Below are 17435 nucleotides of genomic sequence, written 5' to 3' on the forward strand. Positions count from 1 at the left end.
AAAGAAAACGGCTGAGATTTTTACCTTAAATCTCTCCTCTTGGCAAATTCTTCTGGTGGGATAATCCAGGGGAGGCTCTGGGGGAGGCACTGCAGGACATCTGGCTGGAAGTCCGAAAAATCCACGCCGTATTCCGTGAGGATGCCTTCCGTTTCCGGCTCAATTTCACCAGCCTGCCCAAGACTTTGAGCCAACTGCCTATGAAAAGGAGACACAGAAGTCGAAGAAGAAGGGCATAATCATTTTGAGCAGGTTACAGGATACTTTAACAACCCCCAATGGAGCGTGCAGGTGGGGGGGGGATGTTCTCTACCAAGCTAGAGGAGAGAGGGAAATGGCTAGGAGGATACAGCAGCCTGCTCCATCCTGATGCTGTCCAGACAATATAATCATAATAATAATTTATTATTTATACCCCACCCATCTGGCAGGGTTTCCCCAGCTACTCTGGGCGGCTTCCAACAGAATATTAAAATACAATAACCTATTAAACATTAAGAGCTTCCCTAAACAGGGCTGCCTTCAGACGTCTTCTAAAAGTCAGGTGGTTGTTTATTTCCTTGACATCTGGTGGGAGGGAGTTCCACAGGGCGGGCGCCACTACCGAGAAGGCCCAATGGCCACACAGGCTGAGGGTGATGGGAGTTCTATTCAAAAACATCTGGAAGGCACCAAAATGGGGGAAGGCTGGGGCACACTTTTTGCTGGATTACAATATAGAATAGAATAGAATAGAATAGAATAGAATAGAATAGAATAGAATAGAATAGAATAGAATAGAATAGAATAGATTCTTTATTGTCATTACACAAGTGCAACATTGCACAAAGTGCAACGAAATTGGATGCCATCCCTTAAAACAACAAAAGCAAAACAACAACAACAACCAAACAAACCACATTCCAGCCACACCCACACCACACCCATCAAACTCCCAGGTCACACTATCGAGTTACAGCATTTAAAAAGGCCACAGCTCTTGGATAGAAACTGTTTTTCAGTCTATTTGTCTTTGACTTGATGTTTCTATATCTCCTGCCAGAAGGCAGTAGTGCAAACAGTAGTGCAAAAAATCATACAATATGCATGAAACCTTGCAGAGCAGCAGAAACCAACCTGCCTATATTCTACACTTAGGATGGGAGGCCTCACACAGTAGACAAGAAAGTCAGGTCGGAACACTAAAGACCCGGGCTCAAATTCTTTGCTCAGCTGGAGGGGGGGGTCATTTGGGCTACTGCTTGATCACACGACTGCCTGCTAGCTTGTAAACTAATTGCAAACTCTGAAACACTTTCTGGGCATTGTATTAGAAAGGGATCCTCCTACCCTGCGGCAAAAGATTTGAAGGAGGGGAGAAGTTCTTCCTTAGGGATTGCCACATACATGCAAGGATTAGTTACAAAAGTGGCCTAAATATAAGCCTCACTTTTTCCCAAATTCCGACTGTGAAAAGTTAAAGTGCATCTTAATTTCACGACCTTACAAAAACTGGCCTTTACGATACCACTGCTGAAACAGATATACAGTAAAATGGAACGGGTGTGAGTGCCTGCAGAATTTTAAGGGAGCGACTTATATTCAGGTATTGTCTTTTCTTCTTCTTTCCTCTCGAATTTTAAAGGTGCGGCTTATATTCGGGTGCGGCTTATATTGGGGCCAATACGGTATCTTGGTGCCCATGGCCAACAAAGTGGTTCTCTCCAGCTCAGGGAGAGACCAGGGTAGAGTCACCCTCCTGCTACAGATCTCCATTTGGCTTCCTCTGGCTTAAAACACACCGGTTCAGACTTAAAGAAGGGGAAGGGAGATTAGTAGCAAGGTTCAAAGACCTATTCTTGGATAAATTCAGGATTAAGTTGCCCAGCATATTGCTGCAGGTGCTTTTTACATCCAGCAAGAAAGGGCCACAAACAATGGGATCTTCCCCACGGGACAGGACAATACGTTGTGCAGACATGCTTCAGACAGAGCTAAGAGGCAGACATGACTGGTTCTTGGAGAAAATGGGATGCGTAGAGCAGTCTGGCCTGGCAACAAGGATGAGTCATTTGAAAAAGAAAATTATTCTGTCATTAAGTTTGTTGGGGAAATCTCCGAGACAAATGGCAAAGTAGCAAGTTACAGGAAACAGGGAGGTTCCCCAGGCGCAAGACTGAGGAGTCAAGCAGAGCTGTTCTGCGCAGAGCTGAATTGTTAGAAGCAGGCAAGCCATCTACCCTGTGCTGGAAAGAAAGCTTTTTCTACGCCTAGGTGAAACATCACAGTTATGCATATTCAAATGCAAGCACTTTGGGGCATGAAAGGGAAAGAGATGGGAAGCAAAGTCCAACACCAACGCCAGCCTGAGCCTGGATCAAGGAACTTTTTGCAAGCAGCAACAGCAAGTGTTAGAGACTCAGCAGAACTATTGGTAATAAGGGCCAGACGCATTTGCACCATCACAAATGGTGTGTGTGTGAAAAAATTGAACTGTTCACAGTTCTTATCCGTTCCCTTTTTGTGATGCCAATTTGGACATTACTGCTCCCCAGGGAACTTCCTTAATACCCTTCTGCAGATCCCCAGACATCACTAACATCCTGCTACAGAGAACAGCAAGAGGATAGCTTAGACAGTTGGAAAAGCAGACAATGGTAATGTTATGCAGATGCATCCATATTAACCGGCAGATCTCAGCCAAGGGGCCTCAATAACGTCGAACAGCTAGGAGCTACTCCCTGTTTTTCACAAGTGTTTCCAGTAATGCCAAAAAGCACCTCCTCTTTGGGTGAGTTATCCACACCCCACGCAAAAATATTTGAATACTCACTTTTATAATGCCCTTCACTTACCCTCACTGCCCAACTGCACTCAGTGACCTCATTTTGTAGCCACAGCCAATTGGGTAATTAGCAAGGTGACCTCATTGCGTCACCCAGGTAAGTAGTTCAGGAAAGAGGGAGGAATGTTGCCAAAATGCAGACAACAAAGGAAACAATGGCACCAGGCAAGATATTTTTTTTAAGAGGACAATAAATCTTCGTAATATCTAAGTGGTTGCATTTTTTACATTTTCAGGAAAAATGCCTACGCCACTGAATTTGGTATTGCAAAATCGAAACTGGAAAGCTTTCGCATCAGCTCTTTCTCAGCTCAAACTGACCCAAGCTCTATCAATCTCAGGCGCTTGCCCACTATTGAAGAGCAAAGTTTGGTGGGCGTTGGGAGCCAATGCAGCTTGGGGGCTCAGCTCTGACTGATTTGCCAAGTGTGCCCTTGCTCTCAAAAACCAAAGAGGCAACAGAGGTCGGGAAATGATAGTAAGATCAGCGCTAAGAGACTCAGTGAGGCCTCCAGATCTTCGGACCCTTGCACCCAGCAAACCTTGGCGTATTCCGGCCAAGTGTCCCAAGCGATATCTCTAAATCCTGACCCCTCCAGAGATGCAAAATGCTTAACCCTGAACCACCTGCACACCTGCCTCTTATCTGCCTCCTGCAGTTGCTCTCTTTCAGGTGAAGCTATGAGCCAGCCAAGGGCAATGAAGGTACCACCCTAAGACCTGTAGGGGGCTATGATGGGATTCTTCCACAGAACCACACCTTCAGCTACACACACACACACAACCCATGATCTTTCCTCTGCTGCTACTTTCCCCACGTAAAGCAAACTGCAAAAAACAGCAACACCCTCCTCTGTTCACCTGTCAAAGCAGCCACCTTCCAAGAGGAAGGACCTTTCGATTGACCACCAGGTGGCACCCAAGAGTTGTGGAAGTGAAGCCCCTCCCCTAAAAGCACACCACCAGGACACAGTCCAGGTTTCACTCGCCCCTGATCAGGATCCACTTCCAAGGGGGATTCCGAGGGCACAACCTCAAAGGAAACCCCATTCCCTTTTTCACATTTCTTAGGGTAAGCGGCAGGGCAGGCAGAGAAGGTTCGTACCACTCAAGACCAACGTCTTTCAGGTGGGGCAGAGGCAGTCCCTAGCCTGAAACCCTGGCAAGCTGCAGACAGTGACAACATTGGGTCACCACTAGGCAGAGGGCCTTCTCAGTAGTGGCACCCGCCCTGTGGAACACCCTCCCATCAGATGTCAATGAGATAAGTAACTATACAACCTTTAGAAGACATCTGAGGGCAGCCCTGTATAGGGAGATTTTAAAGATGTTTCATTATGATTTTATATTCTGTTGGGAGCCGTCCAGAGTGGCTGGGGCAACTTAGTCAGATGGGTTGCATAAAAATAAATAATAATAATAATAATAATAATAATTACTATTATTATTACTATTATTATTACTATTATTATTACTATTATTATTACTATTATTATTAATGCCACCTCCTCACTTAAGATGATGATAAATTTATAGCCCACCCATCTGGCCGGGTTTCCCGGCTCTGGGCGGCTCCCAATAGAATATTATTATTAATAATAATCATAAAAGTGATAAAAGATCAAACATTAAAAACCTCCCTATACAGGGCTGCCTTCAGATGTCTTATAAAAGTCAGATAGTTGCTTATTTCCTTGACATTTGATGGGAGGGCGTTCCACAGGGTGGGTGCCACTACTGAGAAGGCCCTCTGCCTAGTTCCCTGTAACCTCACTTGCAGGGAGGGAACCTCCAGAAGGCCCTCGGAGCTGGACCTCGGTGTCCAGACTGAACGATGGGGGTGGAGACGCTCCTTCAGGTATACAGGACCAAGTCCATTTAGGGCTTTAAAGGTCAGCAGCAACACTTTCCAGTTTTGCAGAACTGCTCTTTCTGGGGTAACTCAAGCATCCGTAGATGTGAAGCCAGTGGCGTAGCGTGGGGGGTGCAGGGGGGGCCAGCCGCACCGCACGCAACATCTGGGGGGGGCACGCTCGCACTCGCAGCTCTCTGCCCCTACCTGGCTCACTCACTCTCTCTCACTGCAGTGCTGGCTGTGCAAATCCGAGCTGCTGGGTCGCTGCCCACTGTGGAGGGGGTGGGTGCCAGGCGTGCGGTGTGGAGAGAGAGCGAGGGACTATCTGGGGGAGGGACAGTGCAGCGGCCGCCCAGCGCAGCGCTGAGCACGGGAGAGAACCACACCAGACCAGACCAGGCAGCAGCAAGAAGAAGCTGGCAGCGGCGGCAGGTTAGGGGTTAGAGGGCGCAAATTACTTGCCTTGCCCCGGGTGCTGACAACCCACGCTACATCACTGTGTGAAGCTGTCTTGTCCAAGCCAAGCCATTGATCCATTCAACCTCCTTAACAGGCAGTGGCTCCCCAAGGTCTCAAGCAGGGGCCTTTGCCCAGCCCTGCGACAACACAAACCCTTTAAGGGTGGGGAAGAGGCCAGAGTGACAGGCAGGTAAGTATAGAAAAGCATACAGCAGAATGGCTGCATAGCCAATGTTGCGCCACACACAAGCGAGATGACAGGGATCAAACTGGGACCTCCCTGCATGCTAAGCCTGCGCTTCACTACCCTTGAGCTGTGGGCTGCTTCCTAGACCCCTCATTTCACCCAATTTCAGCCAGCAGCCACATGCTGGATGCCCACAATGTGCTCCATGTGCAGCTTCCCTTGGCTTGGTCCAGAAGATGCAGCCAGTGCAGAATGCGGCACCAAGATTGCTAACTGGGATGTCCCATCAGCGCCATGCTAGGCTCCTGCTAAGGGAGCTGTACTGCTTGCCACTAAGTTGCCAGTGCAGTTCAATATTTGACCCTCAGCCCTGAATAACCTGGGACCAGGTTACCTAAGGCACCACCTTGCCCAGTATATCGCTGCCTGGCAACAGCACTCCTCAAATGGTTCACTGCTGAGAATGCTACATAACCATCAGCAGTGGACTTCATATGCACTAGGAACTGGGCTGTTAGTGTTGATGCACCAGCCCTCTGGAATCAGTTACCTATGGCTGCCTTGGGCTCCTTCAGGAGGAAGGGCAGGATATAAATTAATCAGACAAGTGCCCAGTGTTTTTGACATTAAGGCATCTACTGAAGCATCTTTTGTTTGAGAAGGCTTCCCCCTTAAGTGTGACCCAGTCATTTTATAGGAGTATTAACTTTAAAACTGTAGGTATTGCTTTATAGCTTTTAGCATACTGAGTCTGTAACCTCTTGTGCTTTGATTTTATTCTTTTGACTGCCAAGGTGGCTTATGAAACCTGCAAATAAATACAGTCATACCTCGGGATAAATACGCTTCAGGTTGAGCGCTTTCGGGTTGCGCTCCACACCGACCCAGAAGTAACGGAGCGCGTTACTTCCAGGTTTCGCCACTTGTGCATGCGCAGACGGTCAAAATGACATCACATGCGAAGATGCGTCTTACATTCTGTTCGGGATGCAAACAGGGCTCCAGAACGGATCCTGTTCGCATCTCGAGGTAGCACTGTACCTATGCGCACACATACCCGAGGGCAAAGTTGCTGTCTTCCCTCCAGTCCACGATACGGCAGATGAACAGCGTGTTGGAATAGTCCTCAGGCCTGGTGATGAAGTCCGGCGGGCAGTCAGCCAAGGCCACGTACGCACGAGGCACTCTGTGGTCCACGGGCGAGAACATGGCGCACTTCTTGAAGAGCTCGCTGTTGCGGTCGGTCAGGAGGCGGATGAAGCCGGTGGCTGCCCTGGAATGCTTTTTCTCCAAGATGTAGACCACCTGCAGGAGCCACAGGGAGTTACCCACGGGAGGGCAGGAAAGGGATGCACTTAATTCCAAACAACAGAGCAAAGGAGCCAAGCCCAGACCAAACCCACGGTGTGCCGAAATGCTTTCACGTGGGCCATGACTACTCCTCTTTGTAAAGAACACTCCCCAGAGGCGAGAAGCAGCTGGCCGGTCTTGTGCCTACAGGGCAGCCACGGCCACATAAGAACAAGGAGGGGAGGCAGCCTGTTCTGGACTGGACATTGCAATCACCTGGAAGGAGCAGCTCCAAATCTCTGTGGGAACTTCAGGATCCAATGCTCTCATGGGAGGCGCAAGTGGTGACATCAGAGGTTAGGAGTGCCTATTTCCACCCACAGCTGGTTTGGCAGCTACAGCCCCTTGACTTGGCCATGGCACTCTGTGCTCTGATAACCTCCAGACTGGACTACTACAATGTGCTTTGCATAAAAAGGTAAAGGGACCATTGACCATCAGGTCCAGTCGTGGCCGACTCTGGGGTTGCGGCACTCATCTCGCTTTATTGGCCAAGGAAGCTGGCATACAGCTTCCAGGTCATGTGGCCAGCATGACTAAGCCACTTCTGGTGAACCAGAGCAGCACACGGAATTGCCGTTTACCTTCCCACCAGAGCAGTACCTATTTATCTATTTGCGCTGGCGTGCTTTCGAACTGCTAGGTTGGCAGGAGCAGGGACCGAGCAACGGGAGCTCACCCCGTCGCGGGGATTCAAACCGCCGACCTTCTGATTGGCAAGTCCTAGGCTCTGTGGTTTAACCCACAGCACCACCTGCGTGCTTTGCATAGGCTGCCCTTAAAGACAACTTGGGAGCTTCAGTTGGTCCAAAATGCTGCAGCCAGGTTACGTTTAGGACTCACAATAACCCACTTTAAAATAGCAGCGCTGGTTGCTAGTTTGTTCACACGCCCTAAACAAATCAGGTCCCCCCAATATCAGATGTCCTTGAGCTGAAATAGGATTTTATTTATCGCACCAGCACCCTGCTTTTCATACAAGGAGCTTAAGGATGAGTGCAAAGATCCCCACGGCTCAGCCCTGTCTGATCACCCCAACAAGAACGGTGTGGTAAGTGAGACTGAGAGAGAGAGACCGGCCCAAATGAACCCAGGGAGCGCTTCATGGCTGAGTGGGGATTTCTTAACATAACCCCACTTCAACATGTCGCCCTGAGCATTTGTGGCACCCGAAGTTGAGCATCTCACAAACAGCCAGTGAGTGGGTGATTGGAGGAAGCAAAATGACTCTTATGCCTAAGGAGCTGGAATGCAGGAAGTGACATTATACCAAGCCAGGTCACGGCATTCATTTGACTTAATACTGACTACACTGACTGCTAGCAGCTCTCCATGATTTCAGGGTGCGGGGTTCTCTCCCAGCCCTACCTAGAGATGCCTGGGACCTGGGTGGGACCTGGGACCCTCTGTCGCTGCGGCCATTCCCCTTGCTTTCAGGGGAGTGGAAACAAACCCTTCAGACAGCACACTGAGGTCAGTTCCAACGGGATGCTACCTTGGCCGTCTTCTGCAGGAACTGGTCCGGATCGTTCAGCTTGGAAGAGTCTTCCTGTTTCGCATGGCGGGGGCCACAGGTCTCCAGGTCCCTCCCTACGGAACACACACATAAAAACGCACACATTACAATTGCTTCCTTCCCTTCCTTCGAGCCTTTTAATGTCCCTGCTTGGCAGTCCCGAGGGGCAGCTTGGAGCGCCGGCCCGGACTGAAAGAAGCCAAAGGAAGAGGAAAGGGCATGTCAAAATTGCCTTGGAACAAATAGCGGCATTGCAATATCCCTCCAGGCTGCAATGGGAAACAGATATATGGTCAACTTCCATTGTGCACATCTGCTAAAATAAAAATAAACCCCAAAATTTACAAGTACATCTATACCAGCCATAATAAACAAAATGGTGGAAAACACGCTCTATTTATTAAATGCAAATAAAAAGCGTTAGAGTTTCCTGGCATTTCTTGCGTTGGGGTCACTTTTCGCATTACATAAATAGTCCCCTTTAAGTGATCGCGTTCATTAAAATATTTAATTTCCTTTAAAGAATGTTATGAAAGGTTATAAAATGCACATTTAGCCTAGAATTCAAAACCGCACCTAGCAAGGAGATAGTCTTCGGCGAAGGGCCAGCCGTAGTTATTTCATAAAGCTTATGAAAAGCCCTGCATCAGTCGTCCAGGGCTGGGTGGGGGACGTGTGGCCCTCCACATGCCGCTAGTCTCCAACTCCCAGCAGCCCCAACAGCCAGCATGCCCAATGGGATGGTCAAAGTTAAACAATTTCTAGAGAGCTGCAGATTCACCACCCTGCTCTAAGGGAGGGAGGGGTGAGAGAGGATGCCAGCAAGACGTAAACCAAGAGGCAACGATTATCCATTTATTTACTTATGAATGTTCAGCCCCAAAGGCTCCCAGAGTGGCTTACAGAACAAGGAATTAAAACAAGGACTGGCAGATGTGATCTCAGAACCACTGGCAGTCATCTTTGAGAATTCCTGGAGAACAGGCGAAGTCCCGGCAGACTGGAGGAGGGCAAATGTTGTCCCTATTTTCAAAAAGGGGAAAAGAGAGGACCCAAATAATTACCGCCCAGTCAGTCTGACATCAATACCAGGGAAGATTCTGGAGCAGATCATTAAACAAACAGTCTGTGCGCACCTAGAAAGGAATGCTGTGACCACCAATAGTCAGCATGGATTTCTGAAAAATAAGTCATGTCAGACTAACCTGATCTCGTTTTTTGACAGAATTACAAGCCTGGTAGATGAAGGGAACGCAGTGGATGTAGCCTACCTTGATTTCAGCAAGGCATTGGACAAGGTGCCCCATGATATTCTTGTAAAGAAGCTGGTAAAATGCGGTCTTGACTATGCTACCACTCAGTGGATTTGTAACTGGCTGACTGACCGAACCCAAAGAGTGCTCATCAATGGTTCCTCTTCATCCTGGAGAAGAGTGACTAGTGGGGTGCCACAGGGTTCTGTCTTGGGCCCGGTCTTATTCAACATCTTTATCAACGACTTGGATGATGGACTCAAGGGCATCCTGATCAAATTTGCAGATGACACCAAACTGGGAGGGGTGGCTAACACCCCAGAGGACAGGATCACACTTCAAAACGACCTTGACAGATTAGAGAACTGGGCAAAAACAAACAAGATGAATTTTAACAGGGAGAAATGTAAAGTATTGCACTTGGGCAAAAAAATTGAGAGGCACAAATACAAGATGGGTGACACCTGGCTTGAGAGCAGTACATGTGAAAAGGATCTAGAAGTCTTGGTTGACCCCAAACTTGACATGAGCCAACAGTGTGACGCGGCAGCTAAAAAAGCCAATGCAATTCTGGGCTGCATCAATAGGAGTATAGCATCTAGATCAAGGGATGTAATAGTGCCACTGTATTCTGCTCTGGTCAGACCTCACCTGGAGTACTGTGTCCAGTTCTGGGCACCACAGTTCAAGAAGGACACTGACAAACTGGAACGTGTCCAGAGGAGGGCAACCAAAATGGTCAAAGGCCTGGAAACGACGCCTTATGATGAACGGCTAAGGGAGCTGGGCATGTTTAGCCTGGAGAAGAGGAGGTTAAGGGGTGATATGATAGCCATGTTCAAATATATAAAAGGATGTCATATAGAGGACACGGAGCAATGGATCCAAACTACAAGAAAGAAGATTCCACCTAAACATTAGGAAGAACTTCCTGACAGTAAGAGCTGTTCGACAGTGGAATTTGCTGCCAAGGAGTGTGGTGGAGTCTCCTGCTTTGGAGGTCTTTAAGCAGAGGCTTGACAACCATATGTCAGGAGTGCTCTGATGGTGTTTCCTGCTTGGCAGGGGGTTGGACTCGATGGCCCTTGTGGTCTCTTCCAACTCTATGATTTTATGATTCTATGGAGCAGCTCCCTGGGTGACCCTAGGCCAGTCACCATCTCTTGGCCGAACGATGAGATCTTGGAAGTTAAAGGTGGCATATAAATTAAATAAAATACTTTCGTTCTCATAATGACCAGGCAGCATAGAAACAGCTCATGGGCAGGAGGTGCTTATGGAGGGAGCCCTGCTTCCCATCTCTCCCACTGAGGCTGCCAGGTGGAATTGCAGCTACCAGGTGACAGGACAGGTGACATGACACAGGTGACGCGCTTGTGCTCTTCCAATTCATCTCCCAGACCACTTAAATTAATTTCCCACCCGCAATCTTAATTGTTCTCTGCTCCACATGGGTGTGCAAGAAGAAACAAAAGAACCAGAGGAATGGCCAAACCTCAAGCTTCCACTGTTGAAAATTAATATTGCTGCTGTGGTGCCCCTCCTATTCCTCTCCCGTTCCCCACTGCTGAAGAACTTCCAAGTGTCTCACTTTTCCAGGGATATTCCTGGATTTACGGACGCCGTCCCAGTTTCTGATTTTATCCTGCACTGTCCCGCTTTTCCTTAGGACATCCCTATTTTCATCAGAGAAATGTTGGAAGGTATGGAGTTATGCAGCCCCCGAGCCAAGGAGATGAGTAACTATACAACCTTGAGGAGCCATCTGAAGGCAGTCCTGATTAAGGAGGCTTTTTAATGTTTAATGTTTTGTTACGTTTTTATATATGTTTGAAGCTGCCCAGAGTGGCTGGGGCAACACAATCAGATGTGTGGGGTATAAATAATAAAATGATACTTACCTGGCAGGGGAGATACCATGATCACAAAGGATGTCTCTATTTTCATTGGAGAAATTTTCATTGGAGAAATATAGCACAAGGAGACCATTCCATCTGCAAAAGGACTCCTGCTTGCCCAGTGGATCAATCATCTCCTCTGTTCCCCCTGCATGATGTTCTGGGGGGCTCCCCTGTTCTCCAGAGCAGATTTTGGGGAGGCCAAGGGGGCATGCAGAGAGAGGGGCGAAAGCATCCTTACAGCAGCAGAAATCCTTGCACTAGCTTATGCGAGTGGAGCGAGTTAGCTGAATCCGGCCCACACGGCCTATGACTGTGCAGGAGGAACTTGGCACTGTAGAAATGGTGCTGGGGGCACGTCCAACACAGCCTCTCCCTCTTCCTTGGGTTTATCTAACGTCCTTGAAAAGCCATCTAAATCTGGTGGCTGTCCCTGCATCTTGTAGCAGTAAGCTCCACAAAACTAATCACGCCTTGTGTTTCATTTTGCTTTGCTTCTTTCTATTCCAAATCCCTTGCCCATCCGTTCATCCCTGAAACGTGCACCACAGCAAAGAGATCTGAGACATTAAGGAAGAAGCAATCATGACTGGGCATTTAACTGGGTGCTTCCAGGACCATTCTAGGAAGAGCGCTGCTCCCTCGCCAACCTTGCACGCCCAAGCTGCTTATGAACAACGGGCCAACGCTTGCACCCATTGCTCCAGCAGTCAATGAGGGGCCACGATCAGGCAGAGGCAGAGTAACTTAAAAAGCGGCACCGGCAGCCCACGACTTCTATTGGCCTCCAGTGGCGGGGAGTCACGTGGGCACACGCCCAATGAGAACTGCTGTGCAGACGAGTCTGAAGAAGCGAAGATGCAGGCGAGCAAAGAGAGAACCAAGGAAACTGGGAGAAATCCCAGACAGCTGAACAGGGAGGTAAAAGTGTGGGGATAAGGTGGGGAGGGGCAGAGAAAAGGAGGCGGCTGCCATTTGCCAAACCAGAAATAAACTATGCCGAACCTTTGCTGTCGTGGTTATCCGATGACCATTCAATATTTCCACCCTGGGCAGCGCTGTGTTTGCAGTGGGAGATTTACTATGTTAGCTTGGGCAGGGCTTGCTAAGCTTATCTTACAGTGAAAACACCCGCCAGGAGCTCCAGCCCAGGGAAAAACGGTGCTTTAATCCCCTTGTTTTCCTTTTGGGTGATTACCTGACAAAACCGAAAATTGTTATAGCTTTGCTGAAAAGAAAATTAGGCACTAATGGCAAGAAACCTCTCCAATTAGTTCTGTTATTACCAGCAAATTAGAATTGCAGCGTTAGCACCCCTCCGAGACGGCAGCTTTTCAGAGGCCTGGTAAACTGCGCTTGAGCCACCAGCCTCCTGGTCCAAGGCGGAGAGAGGTTGTATTCATATATGTACATATTTAAACCTTTTCTTGAAAGTCTCTTGCACAAATTAGATTAACCAGGACAGCTGAAGTGGCCCAAACGAGCCCTTAAAGCCGTCAGATTAAAACACTTATTAACCATGACAGATCCAAAGTTATTTTTTCCAGGCTTGCTGCTGTGGAAATTTGCGACTCTCTCCAAGAGGAGCACAATTAATGTTAGCAATTCCCACTTCCAAATGAAAATATATTGTGTTTTCTGACTTTTTTGTACAAGAAAGAAAGAAAGAAAGAAAGAAAGAAAGAAAGAAAGATCCAGCAAACAGTGAGAAAATGCATCCTCCAGACTGGATGGAAAGGAAAGCAGTGAGGAGATGCTCAGTATCCCAGTTATAACATTCTGGCAAGAGTAATGATTGTGTTTGCCCAAGATCCAAGCTGCTTTTTTTTTTTTTAATGCAGTACCTGAAGCAGTTAATGCTCCTGAGTTTTCTTGCCCATGTGAGCAAGAAGTAAGGAGCAGGTGTGTGCTTGGTGCTACCCCAAGCGCACTAACATCAGGTAAAAGGAAAGGGTAGCTCAGGGAAGACTTAGCATCCTTGTCCTTTCTTCCTCCACCTGCTGCATCCACACACCTGGGGCTCATAAACAGCTACATAAGAGGTGGGGGACCTCATGCCCATGGGCCAACTGAGATGCGTGCACACACAAACACACAGCACCTCCATCTGAGCCTTGTGACTCTCATGGTTGAGACACCTTGCGATACTTTGAAATAGGTAAAGGTAAAGGGACCCCTGACCATTAGGTCCAGTCGTGGCCGACTCTGGGGTTGTGGCACTCATCTCGCTTTATTGGCCGAGGGAGCCGGTGTACAGCTTCCGGGTCATGTGGCCAGCATGAGTAAGCCGCTTCTGGTGGACCAGAGCAGCACACGGAAACGCCGTTTACCTTCCCGCTGGAGCGGTACCTATTTATCTACTTGCACTTTGACGTGCTTTCGAACTGCTAGCTTGGCAGGAGCAGGGACCAAGCAACGGGAGCTCACCCCGTCATGGGGATTTGAACCGCCGACCTTCTGATCGGCAAGCCCTAGGCTCTGCGGTTTAACCCACAGCGCCACCCGTGTCCCATACTTTGAGATAAAGGTAAATTAAATAGCACTAAGAGTGAACAACAGGCTTCCGCATTCCTTGCCGACCCATTTTCCCTTATTTCCAGGGCGTGGGGGGCAGAGAATGAAGTCTCCCAGTGTTCATGGTGTATTTTGTGTTTTTATCTTGTATTTTTATGCTTTGAACTGCCCTGAGATCTACAGATGAAGGACAGAATATGAATTAGATATCAATTAACCAATCCCTGCAGGTTCTGTATGGCAGCACAGCACCAGGCAGGGCCGAAACATTTAATTTCCAGTTGCTGGATGCAAATGGGCATTCCCTGTGAGAGACCATGCCTTCCAAGAAATTTGTGCACTTCTACTTGCAATATGCTGCTGTTAGCCAGACGCAAGATACCTTTGCACCAAATTCCTGAACTACAACATCCAAGCTAGCCAATGAAGCCTAATTCTTGGTCGTATATACAACCTCATCCTGTTTTCAAGACCAAGCTCAGACCCCAAAGCTTCTCCTTAAGAGGTTCAGATTCCTTCATCAGCGGTGACATTCCGTGTCTTATAGATCCCATGGCGAGACTGGAATTTCCAGCTACATAATGATAGGGCCAGGAGGCTAGAAGCAAACTGGTGAGCAAAACATGGAATATCCCCTTTCCCAGAACCAGGAAGTGCCAGGCCAACGTGTTTAACCACAACGTCCTCTTACCTGGAAATGTTTCTCAATTAAAGGTTTAGCTCATCTTGCCTGAAATCGCCCGATCAGGCAGTGCAGAATGCCGCCTATCTGTCATGTGTATGGGGGGGGGGGAGAGAAAGGGAACACCAGCCAGGGCAGTCTATACAGTGCATTCCCAAAGTGCTCAGGAAAGTTTCTCAAAAAAAACCCCACCAAACGCAACTTCCCTGATGATGTTTCCTTCCAACTCTTTCTTTGGAAATCCCACCTTGGCACCATAGCTCCTCTTTCCTAGTTCCTGTATTTGCTGTGCCTATTTAGCTAAGAGAGTTTACACAACTGGGAGCACTGAATGAAAACGCAAATGATGTGGATAAACGCCAGGCAGGCTGGAGGATCTGGCAAATGAGTGCATCTCAGGGCTGAGACAAGCTCAGGTGCTAGGACCAGCCTTCCTACAAAAGGTATGGACAGAAAAGAGTCCTGTTTTCCTCCCATCTGCCTCTGTGTGTTGGTTGGGTGGGTCTTTTTAAGACTCCACTCATTCCCAGCCAGCACATCCATGCGAAGGCTGCTCTAGCTAGAAAGGCCAGAGAGCACTTCACACTTCACAACCAAAAGGGTCACTCCTGGCTACACAATAACAGCTCCTGGGTGTGTTGCTAAGAATGGCTTCAAAATCAGGGAAGCTCGCATGAAGTTTTGGCTGCATCTGAGCCCAGCTAGGCTTGCTGCGTAATAAAGCCCTGAAGGCAGCATTTCCTAGGCCTCCCCCGAGCTTGGGCAGATTGAAAATTTGAGGCTCACTGAACAATCTGCATGCAAGAGGAACCCACACAACTGCAGTATCTTCTCCTACCAACATCACAATCGCACATCTGCATCAAAGTTCGGCTACCCAAGCAGCGTCAGTCATGCCTGGGAAGCTTCCAAGGATACCCTCGGAGCAATTTGCTTATGTTTCAGGGCTGCACAGAGTGTAGGGGATTTCTTTTTAAAACATGGCCAAGATACTCGATTCCCACCCCCTAGATGTAGAATCAAGCCTAGGGAGGATTAACCTTGTTTCTCGGCAAGCAGTATTTTGTGAAATAAACCACCCACAGATACCTGGCATCAACAGAAATGGCGAGCATCTTATTCTCACAGAAAATGCTTTGTTAAATACTGTGCCAAATGAAAGGAGAAGGCACGAGAGCACAAGAAAGGACTCCAAGGCTATTGCAGGACTAAAGGGCCTGGGAGGAAGGACAGCGAGTGAAGAGGTGCAAGGAAGCCTGCCACCCTCTGGATACTGCTAATGAATTAGCTGGGGAACCTCTGGTGCTGCTGAGCTTTTTCATTCAGACTTCGTCACAATCCTGCGGCCTGTGGCTCATTACCCGCTCTACAAGGAGCTGCCCTTGAAGACTGTTTCAGAACCATCTCTGAGCAAAACCAACCACAAAAGCAGAGACAGAATTCACTGGCAGGCAAAAAAATTCCAGGTGCTAGGACTGAGAATTACTCCAGGCACAATGCAGGGTTTTTGAGGGGAGGGTGGATTTCTTTTTTTTGGGGGGGGGGGACACTAATAATATAGACAAATAGGAAATGAGGTAATGGGTACTAAATGTAATACATTGCAATACTCCCACACCCAATTAATGCCAACCTTAAGTTATTTGGCTACATTCTGCAAAATAAAAAATGCTGCAAGAATTTAAAATGTATAAACAGATGTATTGAGAAAACTTGCGTAGCAAAAACAAAGCAACAGGACCCCCCAAAATTTAAAACAACCTGCAGAAATTGAAAACTACCCCAAAAGCCTGATTAGTAAGGCTCAAATCGTAACATAAAAGTCTTCAAAATATATACAGAGGCCTAAATAGTTGCATACACACATAAGAAAATTAAATAAAATTGTCTAGCTGCAATTCTCAAAAGGAAAGGACGCCAGAGACTCGTGTTGCAAGAGGCATCCAAAATGAAACCTTTTATATCAGCTGGAACCAACTGCCTATAATAGCCCAGTGATATCAATGGAAAGAACTCTGGAATGGAGAACTTTTAATGTGTACAATGGAATCAAGGGAAGGCTTTTGACCCTTACTGGCAGAAAGCCAGAATAAATAGGTAATGGAGTGGAAGACTCAAAAAGTAGCAGGAAAACAGTGGCAATGAAAGAGAGGGAAATATGCATGCGGATATTCCCAGCAAAGAGAGAAAATCCATTTCCTCACTGAAACCTTTTTGAGTTAAATTGCGTAGGGCAAAGATCTAATGCCGCTCCCTCCCTTATCAATGGCTTGGCATCCTGCTCACATGCCCCTTCAATGGCCAGGTCAAACGTCGGGTGCTGAAGCTCTGCAGAACGTCCCACCAGATCTACAAACGAAGACGTCTCTGATGCGCTCCATTGCATGTCTTTTCAAAGCTCTTGCAGCCTGCCCTGTTTAAATCTTTCCACGTGACCATTTGACGTCACAAACCACATGGGTGCTACTACATGCAGTAACTTTTATATTGGTGTGTTTGCTGTGAATAAAGACAACAGCAACAAGGGAATCAAAGGGATCCCAATGATGTGTGCCCCTAAAATTGGGGTCCTTTTGATATGCAGTTGTGGGTTACCTTCCACAGACTGGTATATTGTATGGCAAGTGCCAATATTTGCTTAAACAGCACTGCAAGGGTATGCTTACATGATTAAATGTCAGGCTGCAGGTGAGTCTATTCTGGGCCCCATAGAATCACTCCTGTAACACAAATGACTCTTTCAGGGTGGCTCCCCATTGCAAAAATGCATTCTGTGGCTCCCCACAGCCTTTCAGACACAATACAAATGACCCGGGCCCAGCAGCCCTTCAGCTCCACCCAACATTGCTTTCCTTATATTTTTATTTATTTGTGGTTTTGTTTTCAGGTATGTCTAT

At 47.8% G+C, this 17435-nt stretch overlaps 1 protein-coding gene across 5 annotated transcripts in view; it reads right to left on the reverse strand.

Moving 5' to 3' along the window:
- Positions 1 to 17435, reverse strand: part of DIS3L2 (DIS3 like 3'-5' exoribonuclease 2) — a 196215-nt gene that overhangs the window by 95275 nt on the left and 83505 nt on the right. For all 5 annotated transcript variants that reach the window (XM_083503943.1, XM_083503946.1, XM_083503944.1 and 2 more), the window contains 3 exons: positions 8171 to 8265; positions 6383 to 6630; positions 25 to 198 (listed from right to left, as the gene is read on the reverse strand). In XM_083503943.1, the coding sequence (XP_083360069.1) occupies positions 25 to 198; positions 6383 to 6630; positions 8171 to 8265 (517 nt within the window). The remainder of the gene's footprint in view (positions 1 to 24; positions 199 to 6382; positions 6631 to 8170; positions 8266 to 17435) is intronic.

This window comes from Podarcis liolepis, assembly GCF_965112155.1.
Source record: "Podarcis liolepis genome assembly, chromosome: 5".
NCBI classification, from domain to species: Eukaryota; Metazoa; Chordata; class Lepidosauria; order Squamata; family Lacertidae; genus Podarcis; species Podarcis liolepis.